The following is a 12,697-nucleotide window of genomic DNA, read 5'->3' as shown; positions in this document are numbered from 1 at the left end:
GGCAATGCAGTCACCCTGCTAGGGGTCTGATTCTTCAGTACCTCTCGGTTCAAGAGGTACTGCTTCAGAAGGAAATCATTGATGGTGGGGGAACGTCCAATGCCCATATTAGGGAAAATTTTCCAAACCAGAGAGAGTGAGAAGCAGGAGAAGCACTGTAAACAGTGTTTGATGAGAGAAGAGCTGTGAGTAGCTCATGGATGAAAGGAATCTGGGGGATGTACTGGTCATGGCATGCCCTTCTACCTGCAGTGGAGTGTGTGCTCCACTATAACCCTGCTTCAAAACTTTTCAAAATATGGGTAGACACTGAAATTTAATTCACAAAAATTATTCTTAACAAAGAAGATATTGGATGTAAAACATAAATGAATAATAAACCATAAAACCATCACACAAATCCATTAGCTTATTGTTAAAATGTAATTTAGAGGAAAAAAAAGAAAATTTAAATATTGGGAAGAAAAGGGGATATTGATAGATAAGGTGAAGTTTTTTTGAGAGTTAAGAGAATACCATGCACCAACTTGTTATGATGATAAATACAATGTTGATTAAGTAAAAGATTTTCTAGGAAAATATAAACAACCAAAACTGATTCAGACTTAAGCAGAAAGGTAAGCTGGTCAAAAACTAGAGGAAAAATCCTTATAAAAGCCTAGTGAGATCTTAGATCTTTGATCTTAAAAAGAGATCAAAGAATTACTTCTTCAAAAAGAGATGGGTCCACATGGTTTCATGAATCAGTTTTTTCCAACCTCAAGGCTATAGAGCATACAGAAATACAGAAAGATTGCCAGTTCTTTTACAAAACTATTAAACTCTAACATTAAAATATAGAAAACACAAAAATATAAACTATAGATCAAATTAAATTATGGCTATGGATTAAAAACAAGTATTAAATGTTAGCAAATCAATCAGACTATTAAAAATAATACATAATAATATAATTTATTTCAGGAATGCAAAGATGGTTAAATATTAGGCAATCTATTAGTATAAATCACTAAGCTGGGGAAGTTTAAGACTCATCCTGATCAGAATAAATTCTTTATAAAATAGGTCAGAGAAATATTTACTGAACATGATAGTGTGTCTTTGTTAAACCAGCAGCCTGTAGGAGACTTAACTTACAAATTAGAGGCATTCGCTTTAGAGTGAGACTCATGACAAGGGAGTGTGACATCACTGCAGTGTGTCATTTTGCCTTTCAGTTTCTTGTTTATCATATTTGAAATTGCTAAAAATTAACGAGGCTCCTTATAGGTGTGAGTGGGGTAAATAAGAACATTCATATTTTGCCAGTTGAAATATCAGCTGTAACAACCTTCCTGAAAAGCAAAGTGGTCAAAATTTTATAAATGTGTAATCCCTTTTCAACCATTTTCTTATCCAGGAATCTGTGCAAAATATTTTTAAAGTAAACTGCACACAAATACAAGGTTATACATGTAGTTATTTATAGTAGTGAAACATAAAGGAGAAAGAAATCTAACTGTCCCCTATTAGGGATTGCTTATAGAAACTGTGTTCCATCCATTAGCCAGAATACCGTGCAGTCATTAAAAATGGTTTGTTAAAGATTACATAGTGGCATGAAAATATGCAATGTTTTGTTAAATTTTTAAAACTCACATAGCATGTTTATAATTGAATTTTAGAATTGTATATACAGAAATAGAAATTGAAAAATCTAGAAGCACGTATATAAGGGTTGTTAATTCTGGACAACATGATTCTCTTTACTCTATTTTGCTATTCCTGGTTACCTAGATTTTCCACCATGAACATGTATGATACTAGTAATTCAAAAGTCATAAGAATGGTATTTATTCATTCAATAAACATTATTGAGATATACTATGTCCCAAGCACTTCTAGGTGCTGGACTTTCAGTTCTGTACCAGACTGATCAATTTCTCCTCTCACTCCCCGGAAGAGAGACTCAAGACAATGTCACTCAGTGATAGTGTCCTGAATAAAACAGAATGAGATGTGATGGAGAGTGGGTAGTGGGGAGGGCTTTATTGGACAGTCACATAAGGCCCCTCTGGGCTAAGACCTGAATGGAGAAAAGCCAGGAGTTCAAAGATGATACAAGCAGACTAGTCAGTATGGATGAGCTTGCACAATATAGTTAAATGAAAAACAGCCTATTACCAAACAGTGTGCGCTACAGTATGTAAATTGTGCTTCCGAAAGTCTCCTAGGATATTTAGAAGATGTTACCAGTAGTCATATTGGCTTGGTAGTTATGGATAATTTTTACTCTTTGCATATCTATATTTTAGATATCCTTTTACAATGAATATATGTTATCATTGTCATTCATTCCCTCATTCAAAAAAATTTAGTCAGGGCTATTCTATGGTGCTGGAAATACAGCAACAACCAGGGAAAAATCCTGGACCTAATGGAGCTTTACTCTGAGTGGCAGAGGAAATGAGGGAACAGACTTTAAAATTTAAATTAAATTAAATAGCATATTAATAAAATATTAAAATAGTATGTTAGTAAAATTATGAGATAGTAGGTAAATATCTTTAAGATAAAAGGCAGCAAGGTGGAGTATATGTTGTGGAGAGAAAAGACAGTCTAATTTGCGAGTGGGTCATACAACTTTTCAGGGAAAAGGCTTTCCAGGCAGAGGAATCAACCACCCAAGTGCCAAAGGAGTGAGCATGCTGAGGCTGTGGGCTGAGTGAGTGAGCTGGAGATGAGGTGATAATGGATGGATGATAGAATGAAGAGGTCAAGACAAGGTGTGGAGGGGCTGGGGGAGCAGATCCCACAGGATGGTCAAGTCCTTGCAAAACCTTTACTCTGAGACATAGAAACACACAGGAGGGTTTTGAGCAGACAAGCAACATGATACAACAATCTTAGCAAATCACTCAGGCTGCGATGTTGAGAATAGACCAAAGGGAGAAGGGCAGAAGTAGGGACCTATTAGGTGGCTGTTGCAAAAAACCCAAGCAAGAATGATGAAGGTTTGGACCAGCCTGACAGTAAAGATGTGTGACAGTAAAGAGAAAGAGAAGGTAAGAAAATGAGGTAAGAGGAGGGGAACTAGAAGAGTGTGATGTCCTGAAAACCACAGAAGAAAATACATCAAGATGGAGGAAATGACCAACAGTAAAAATGAAGACAGATAAAAGATCACTTGATTAGTAATGTGGAGCATACTGTCCTTGACCAGAGCCATTGCAGTAGAGCTGTGATGGAGAAAGTTTGCTTGGAGAGGATCCAAGAGAACATGGGAGGACAAAAATGGAAATTAGCATGAGATTTGCTTTAAATAGATGGAGAGAATGCAGTTTCAGTTAGTAAGAAGATCAAGAGAAGATTTTTTTTTTTCTTGAAAGCTGGGTAAAATAAATTATAAAGGGGGAAAATAGAAGATTTTTACTGGAATTGGGGAAATATAAGCCTATCACATTTATTCCAGGAAAAACAAACCACTAATTGGTGGAATATTTTCAGATCTTTGGGCACTTTGCCCTTGACCACCATCTTTGAGGTCAGAATCAGGAAGAAACAGTTCAAGGTTAATGGAGAGAAATAAAGATATTTTCAAAGCAGTATGGCGACCACCTCTGGCTTCTATAAATTACTCTCCTATTCCACCAGTGCCTTTAATCTCCTAGGCTTGTCTTCCTCGGAATTTCTTTTTCCTCATCCCTGCATCCCACTTCTTCCACATCCCAGCATCAATCCTCTGAAATTCAGGGTCAATAGACCCACAGAATTAAGATTCTTAAAGCAAACTTTACGTGCTTCCAAGAAAATCTCTTTCGTGAAGAAAAACTCAGTATTACAAATCAGCATGGTTTATTTTTCGAGGATCAAAATGCCACAAGCAGTCAGACTTCCTGAGCTAATAAAAGAAAATACTGGCTGCAGCCGTCAGAGATCAAGGAGGAGGGAGTAAGGGCAAAAGAGTAATTCTCCTGAAAGTCTGAAAGGAGTTCCTCAAATGAAAGCCCAACCCGTGCAAAACAGGGCTCAGGATCAAATAAATTTGTTGAATATTTCATACTAATTTACTTCCCCCAGCACACAGACACATTCTGAGGATTTACAACAATGTTAGCCCCAAGAAATCCCAAAGAAAAACATACGAAAAAATGTAACCTGACCTTCCCCTCCCCTCATTAAACAATTTAGTCTAGAGCCATTAGGCAGGGTCAAGCAAGGTAGGTCTCTGCATGGCCTGACCTGGAGTGCAGAGCCCAACAGGAAGACATCCAAGTAGGGAGCGCGTAGCATAGCTATGCCTGATACCAGCTGCAATTGAGTAAAGGGAGCCAGCTGTCTCATGGTCTGAAAAGGGAGTTGCAAAGAAATGAACAGGAGAAATCCAGAATGATCCATGTGGTAGTGGATCAGAATTAGAGATACTGGTATAAATATCTCTACGTATTAGAATCAGAAGCTTAGAAATAAATGTGGATGTAAATATGTGTGAACGAGTGAGTGAGTGAGTGTGTGTGTGTGTGTATGTATTCAAACCTATATCTTTTTGCTTTGTCTAGTGAGGGTGCCTGGAAAGTGCCACCCAATAACCATAAGCACAACTAAAGCAGGGACCTTGGCTTCCAAATATTGTTCTCCAGTAAAAGTAACCAGAGCTTCCTGAGAAATGACTTATCCCAATACCCCAGTAAGGAAAGCACAGATGAGCTTGGAATATCTTGGCAGAAATCGAGGATATGTTCAAAGAAGCGAGACATGTCAAAAGAACATAGAAGCCAACTTGAAGGGCTTCCCACTGGCCAAATCTGAACATCCTAAATAGTGAAAGCAGACGGAATTCAATGAGCCTCCTTATATTCATGCTGGTAAAAACAAAAGGATAACTTGAAACTGTAATGAAGAACGGAATATGTACATGGTCTTAAAATATCTCCCTATAAAATACTTATGGATTACAAAATATAAAAGTGTCATTTCACACTTAAGAAATACTGCAGACATCAGTCATCAAGTTATCAAAGTAAACATCCAGATGTGCCGTTTCTACCCTAGGTGAATAACTTGAATCTAATTATGAGGAAGCATCAGACAAACCCAAATCAAGGAACATTCTACTAAATAATTGGCGTATCATCTTCAAAAGTACTGAAGTGCAAAAAAGGCTTAGGAACTGTTACTGACAAAAAGAGACTAAAAAGACCCACCTAAATTCAATGCTTAAATATGAACTGGGTCCTTCTGCTGTAAGAACATCAAAAGCGCAAGTGACAAAATTTGAGTAAGACCTGAATTTCAGATGGTAGCAAGGAACACATGCTAATCTCCTGATTTGCATGGTTGTATCCCCAGACAATGTCCCCGTTTGTAGGAAATACACACTGAAATACGGGGCGGTCATGGGGACATCAAGCTGGCAACTCACTCTCAAGTGACTCAGGGGAAAAAATGGCTACGGACTATAATTGCAACTTTTTCTGTAAGTGTGAAGTAGTTTCAAAATAAAATTGTGCCTTTGGAGAAAAAAACCCGTATCCTGATTCTCAAACACATATAGTTGTTGAAGCTGCCCCACGTGATAACTTCTCTTGGAATGAATCTTCCACAGCAGATCCTTGGAGGGACACTCCTGTAAGCAGTCCCATTCAATCCCACAGTATACAGGAGGCTCCACGGAGAGGACAGCCTTCTGAGTTTGGAGCCAAAGCATAGGAAGGCAGCCCATCTCATCTCTACCCATGAACACAAGCTTTGGTGGAAAGGTGAAAGAAGAAAGAGATGTATCTGAATTTATCTACACAAAGGGACAAGTTGAAGAATAAATTTAGAATCTATGTCAAGTTCATTGCATCTTGCAAGAAAAAAGAATCAGCCTAATGTAATAAAAGTACAAGTAGTGCTCTCATGGTATCGTATAATTTTATTTGTGCCTAGCTTTTAAGAAGCCCTAAATATTGTTTCGTATAAATACTGTAGATATCATTAAAATCAAATTAAAAGATGAAAAGCACTGATATTCCGAGAAGCAAAGGAACTGTGGGAGTGAAGCCAGGATTAGAAGCCATGTTTGGCATCCCACGACTGTCTGAATGGATGTCCACATGCTCTCCACTACTCTAGGTGGTTTTCTCTAAGAATAGAGAAGAGAAATGATATTCTGTTCTCCAAGAAGTAGAATGCTCTGGAAAATCTGAGACAGAGATGAACTAATCAGAATTTGTATAAGATAAAGTGGATACTTGTCACTCCATTTAAGACATACTTTTCATCCTTCAGCAAAAAAAATAACAAAAAAAAACCAACAACAAAGAAATCCTCAAACATGTGGGATTGGTAGCTGAATAGCCGTCTAAGATACATTTCTAACTTACCAGTGCATATCCTCTCAGTGCCACTCTGCTCCCTTTGCATCAATAGCTTCATTAATTCCAACTCCCAATCTACCATTTTATAAATAGGAACAGTAAGTTACTGGTAGTCTAACAAAATTCATTCAGTATCTACACTGCTTCTCCCATAAAGTTCACTATGTTACTGAAATACAAAATAATCTTGCCTTTCCTTCAGTCTTCCAAATGTAACACTTGTGAGTTTACCGGAAAAAACAGTTGGAAACAGAAAACAAAATAGTATCAATTACTAATATTTCCCATTCTCTGCTAAGCCTTGTCTTATCTGAAGCTTGTAAAGTTATTTAATCTTTTCCATCATCTCAGGGAGAAGAAAGCCTGGAAAATCCTAGTCATTCCACAGTAACTATCAGTGGGATTTTCCATAACTATCTGGATGCAAAATAAAAATCTTAAGAAGTTGATCCAATTCTAAAACTTACTTCTCAACTTACTAATAAATATGAAGAGACAACCCATCCATATTTTCTTCAAATCGTATCTGGTTTCTTGGCCAGACTGCTAGTACCTGAAAAAGTTTCAGAGTTTGTTCCAACAAATCTACATTTAAAAGCTTAAAAATGCATCTGTGCACTAACCATTCTTTTCTGCATCTGACTTAGGGCCAGAGATGGGACTGTAAGATAGAACCTTGCCAAGAAATTGGGAAGAAAAGGAATAAAATTTCCTTCTAAAAGCTAAACTGTGAGATTAACACTTGACAGATCAGGGCAAGTGTAAAGAAGTGAGAAATCACCACATGGACACAGGGAACAATAGTCAATATCATAATGGGAGAGAATGTGAAAAGGACATAAATATATATGTAAAACTGAATCACCTTTCTGTACCCAGAAACCCACACATTGTAAATCAACTATACTTCAATTTAAAAAGTAAAGAGAGAAAGAAATCACCACATGGGGACAAAAAAGCTTCCAGGCCAGCAAGATTTGGCTGTGACCTCAGTGAGGCTATAATATACACATCTGAAGACTCTATTAATTGATCATGGAGTCACAGAAGAAGAAAGGTTGCTAAAACAACCTGAGCAATTCCCGCCCAGGCTCTGTGCAGAGTGAAGGGGATCTGGACCAGCAGTGTTGGGGTAGCATAGGATCAGGGACCTCTATGCTTCTAATTTCTCTAGTGAAAATGATGCATTGATTAATCTTAGCCTGAATCCGCTGGGCTGGCCTCTTATGCACGATGGAAAGCTCAACGTTGAGCACACAGCCCAGCCTAAAGCAGGCAATCATTAGACTCTATGAATTGGCTCCAACTCTTTGCTCACAGCCTCCTGATTAAAATTTGGCTCTCTACATAGTTCTGCCTACAGGGAGAGAATGACCTAGTCAGATTTGAGAATTCTGGCCCCCATGCCAGCTACAGCACTCACTGAGATATACAGTGCCGCACTTGAGCTTGTTTATTCTCAGTCAGCTCCCAAAGAAAGGGCCCTGGAGGGTGCCACAAGGTCAAGTTTCTGAGCTCATGGGGCTGGCAGCGAGTCTCTGGGCAATGGTAAATTTACCAGGATGGCAAAGATGGTGGTGGCCAGAGGGACAATTGCTGCCACACCTTCTACATTGCACTATGTGCTGTACATAGTTGAACTCATTTCATCCCCACAGCAAAGCAATACATTAGGCATTAGTAGCATTCCCATCTAGTAACCCAAAGACCTGCATTAGAAATTGGAATTCAGAGGCAGATTTACCTGACTCTAAAGGCTAATCCCTTAAATCATGAAAATCCTACCTCTGGGAGGTTGGGGGATGAACCCTATCCTTTCCTTCTCCTGGCCTCACTCTGCTGTGTCAGCGGTGTGCTTTGGGCCATCCTGTTACCGATCAGGGTTCTTGGCCTCTTTAATCAATAGAAACTGATCAGAGGCCAGACAAGAAATTCAGGCAAGGCTTTATAGGGGCCTCTGCTGCAGTGGAGGGGGCGAGGGGAACAAGAACAAACAGATTCCCAAGGGGAGCAAGCTTGTTCCTTACACAGGATGAGGGTAGGGGTGTATCCAGGGGTCAGGCTGGAGGGGGATGGCTTAGGTGGTTTTCCCATCCCTTAATCAGTGGTGTTTTGTGCAGGGGAATGCACATAGTAGGCTGCTTTTGCTCCAGGCTCTTTCAAATGTGGCAATTGGGTTTTTGGGTCTCTTTGTATCCTTTGTCCAGAATTCACCCTAATTGTGCATGCACACAGTTATTTTTAGTCCCATATAGTTTCTTTGTATTTTGTTGCTGGAGAAGTATGCCATATGGGAGCACTGCAGCATAGGGTCCCAGGTCCCAGGTCTGTCTCAATCCTAGTCCATCTTTGACATGACTCCTCATCCGTAAGCCACCACTCTACAAGGCTTCAGGACGATGCACAGAAAGAGCAGTACTTGACCCTTCTTCAGAAGTGCAGAAGCCAAATCCCATCTCAGCAAACAGCATCAGCATCTCCTCGATGCCGTCAGCACCGTTAGCTTTCACAAGGCAAATCTGACTCCCCCCCCCCACCACCCTGCAGCATACCATCTAATCATCTGCACCTCCTTCAATAAGCGTCTTCAGTATCCTTAATATCTCTCAAAAGTGTCTACTTCTCACCATCATGCCACACCCCGTCTTCCACCTGGATCTCTCTACAAACATCTCCTAGGTCATGTTTTGGCTTCTTCTCTTGTTCTTCTTTATTCTCAACCATTCATCCAGTGCTCTTTTAAAAACCCAGCCATGGCATTCCACTGTTTAAATATCCTTCCCTGGATCCCCAACCTCCTGCCATACTCCATGCTTCAGTCTAACAGTGATTGGCCTGCAGTTCTTGGAATATTCTCAGCCTTGCCTGTGGCAGGATGTCCCGGAATACACCTGGATGGATCCTCCTGGATCAGTCTTCCCTCCACACCCGCTTCCCCCTAATGGTCACCTCTTCCAGGGATTTTGGGACTCACTCCTGTTCCACCTCCTCCAGGAAGCACCTCCAGGTTAGGTGCTTGTCTAGGGTGCTCTCAAGTCCAGCTCACCCCTTACCCCACTCTATGGGAATTCTTCCTCATATCATTCCACCCCCAGACCATGACCTCCCTGAAACCCAGGACCCACTCTGATTATACAAAATGACTGACACACAAAAAATGCAGATTGAATGAATAAGCAAATGAACAAGAGCCCAGCATATCATAGATGTCAGAATCCACTTGGCTTCCTCAAGTCCTAGCTCTTGATCTGAGAAAGTTATCTAATCTCCCTTGACCCCAGATTTCTCTGCTTGTAAAATGGAGATCATAAAAGCTGCATTGTCCAGTGGTTGTGATTTTTAAACTAAATAATACAGTATGTGGAACATCTTCAGGACCATGCCTGGTACGTAACAAGTACTCAGATGCTGGATTTTGCTATTATTATTACAAAGTTATTAGAGACTTAATAGAAAACATTCATTTTCTTGAAAGAGAAAAGATACTCCCAATACCCCATGATGACTCAGCTACTCCAGGCCTCCTCAGCACTCACGGTTTACAATCATGTACTATTTTGCCTTCTCAAATATATTGCTTTGAACAATTCTTGCATTTGCATACTGTCTTCAAGATGCCTAATACTTCAACAAACACTTTTAGGTGAAATGATATCAAATTTTCCCCACATTTTACTGCCCACTGGAGCCTTAAACTGTGGACATTCACATGGCACCTCCTAATTATGCCAACTCCATATGAGAGGCCCGCATAACCCTTGGAGTAACACACACAGAGAAACAGGAATAAGGCAGAAGGAACTGACAGGTGGCGATCCCAAAATAGAAATCAGGTTTTAATGGGGTCAGAACAAACTGCAGTCTCAGGAAAGAGGGTGTCCTTTGTCATAACAGATGCAGAAAGGTGAATAATCACACCAGTGGTTAAAAAGCATTGTAGCATAACCTCTCTGTGGAATATTGTGCAGCCATTAAAAATAGGTAGGGGCCAACTATTAAAATGGCAAATAATAACAGGTAAGAGATCATGTTCTATAAAACAGATACAGACATACAGGATTTTTGCTCACCGAATGTAAAACTTGCTTAAAAGAAATTTTAAGGGAGTAGACTAAAATTTCAACTGTTGTGACAGTTCTTTAACTGATCCCTCACACTTTTGGTAGAGTTGTCATATTCCTTTAAAATGAAAAAGAAAGAAAAAAAATAACCTCGTATAAAATATGTATTCAGCGTGTCTCCCTCACAGATGGCTCCTGAAAGAGCTGAGATAGTGCAGAAGACACGCCCTAGGCTGAAGGGGGCACCAGGAGTCAGGAGGCTGACTCAGCAGCCTCTGAATGTGGGCGAACCAGGGCCTGGGGGCGCCACCTTTCTTCACCGGCCACCGCCCTGCGAGGTCTCACTGAGCGCTCGCCAGCAGGCCGCCCCCAGTGGACCAGCCCGACACCCAGCCCCCAACTCTGCTGTCCCCAAGAGATCCTCTCCGCGAAGTTTGTCTTTGACTGGAGGAAGGCGACGCGAGCTGCTGGAAACCCCGCGCTCCGACGCAGCTCCCTCGCCCTCGCCCTCCCCGGGCAGCCCCGGCCTCGCTTCCCGCGCCCCGCGTACCTCTTGCAAGGGATCAGCGCCTTCCTCTCGTCCAGCACCCGCACGCGCTGGTTGAGCCCGTCGTAAGAGAGCAGGGCGCGACTGTAGCGCCCGGTGCTCTGCCGGTACAGCACCTGGCGTCCCTCCCACTGCTGCGGCACCTGGCAAGGGCGCTGAGCCGCCAGGGAGCCCCCGGCCCCCGGCGCCGCCGTCCCCACGCCGCAGAGGCAGCCCAGTGCGCAGACCCACAGGCTGCCCAGCAGCCAAGCGCGCAGGGACCCTCGGGCCACGCGGAGGGGAGCGCGCCCAGGCATCGCCTTCTGCCGAGGCCGCAGTCCCCAAAGAGCCAGCCCGCGCCCAAGGGGGCGCTGAGCAGCCCAGGCACTCAGCGGGGCTTTCTCCAACTGTGCCCGAGGGCGGTCTTGCCCAAGTTGCTGCAGGTCTCCGCGGCGGCCTTTCCAGCTGTTGGGATCAGGACGCGCAAGGCCTGGGAACCGGGATTGGCCACGGGAAAGCTTCCGTGAATCGTGTGGGAGCTGTTTCTGCCTGGGCCGCTGCCCGCTGCCGCTACTGTTTTCACTTGCTCTCTGCTGCCAACAGGAAATGCGGTGGCAGTGGTGCCACTAGCATCCTGAAGGGTATCCGCGTTTTAAGGGGGATGGGGTGGTGGGGTGAGAAGGAAAGTGTTTTTCTGCTAAGTTGAGTATTCAGCAGATAACCAACACTGGAGGACAAACTCAAAGTCAGGATCAAGAAAGCTGGATAGCTGCACTCGCTGTGCCCCACATAACCTTGTCCCTTTATCAAATTGTTTTTGTTGCTGTTCAGTCGCTAAGTCATGTCCAACTCTTTGCAACCCCATGGACTGCAGCACATCAGGCTTCCCTGTCTTTCACTGGAGTTTGCTCAAATATATGTCCATTGAGTCAGTGATGCCATCCAACCATCTCATCCTCTGTAGCCCCTTTCTCCTCTTGCCCTCAGTCTCTCCCAGACAGGGTATCTTCCAAAAAATTCGGCTCTTCACATCAGGTGCCCAAAGTATTGAAGCTTCAGCTTCACAGCATCAATCCTTCCAATGAATATTTAGGGTTGATTTTCTTTAGGATTGACTGCTTTGATCTCCTTGCAGTCCAAGGGACTCTCAAGAGTCTTCTCCAATTCCTTAAAAAACTGGAAATAGAACTGCCATATGACCCAGCAATCCCACTCCTGGGCATACACACCAAGGAAACCAGATCTGAAAGAGACACGTGTACCTCAATGTTCATCGCAGCACTGTTTATAATAGCCAGGACATGGAAGCAACCTAGATGCCCATCAGCAGACAAATGGATAAGGAAGCTGTGGTACATATACACAATGGAATATTACTCAGCCATTAAAAAGAATCCATTTGAATCAGTTCTAATGAGATGGATGAAACTGGAGCCCATTATACAGAGTGAAGTAAGCCAGAAAGATAAAGACCAATACAGTATACTAACGCATATATATGGAATTTAAAAAGATGGTAACAATAACCCTATATGCAAAACAGAAAAAGAGACACAGATGTACAGAACAGACTTTTGGACTCTGTGGGAGAAGGTGAGGGTGGAATGTTCAGAGAGAACTGAGCACTGAAACAAGTATACTATCAAGGGTGAAACAGATCACCAGCCCAGGTTGGATGCATGAGACAAGTGCTCAGGGCTGGTACACTGGGAAGACCCAGAGGGATGGGATGGAGAGGGAGGCGGGAGGGGGGATCGGGATGGGGAACA

General features: G+C 42.3%; 1 protein-coding gene across 1 annotated transcript in view; it reads right to left on the bottom strand.

The window, feature by feature from the left end:
• EPDR1 (ependymin related 1) overlaps nucleotides 1-11,486 on the bottom strand; it is a 30,662-nt gene extending 19,176 nt beyond the window's left edge. Inside the window, exon 1 of the mRNA XM_043463101.1 lies at nucleotides 10,953-11,486. Coding sequence (XP_043319036.1) covers nucleotides 10,953-11,245 — 293 coding nt within the window. The 5' untranslated portion in view covers nucleotides 11,246-11,486. The remainder of the gene's footprint in view (nucleotides 1-10,952) is intronic.
• Between the last annotated feature and the right edge of the window lie 1,211 nt (nucleotides 11,487-12,697).

This window comes from Cervus canadensis, chromosome 3 (assembly GCF_019320065.1).
Source record: "Cervus canadensis isolate Bull #8, Minnesota chromosome 3, ASM1932006v1, whole genome shotgun sequence".
In the NCBI taxonomy this organism is placed as follows: domain Eukaryota; kingdom Metazoa; phylum Chordata; class Mammalia; order Artiodactyla; family Cervidae; genus Cervus; species Cervus canadensis.
The sequence above is the reverse complement of the archived record's forward strand: the minus strand, read 5'-3'. Positions and strand labels throughout refer to the sequence as shown.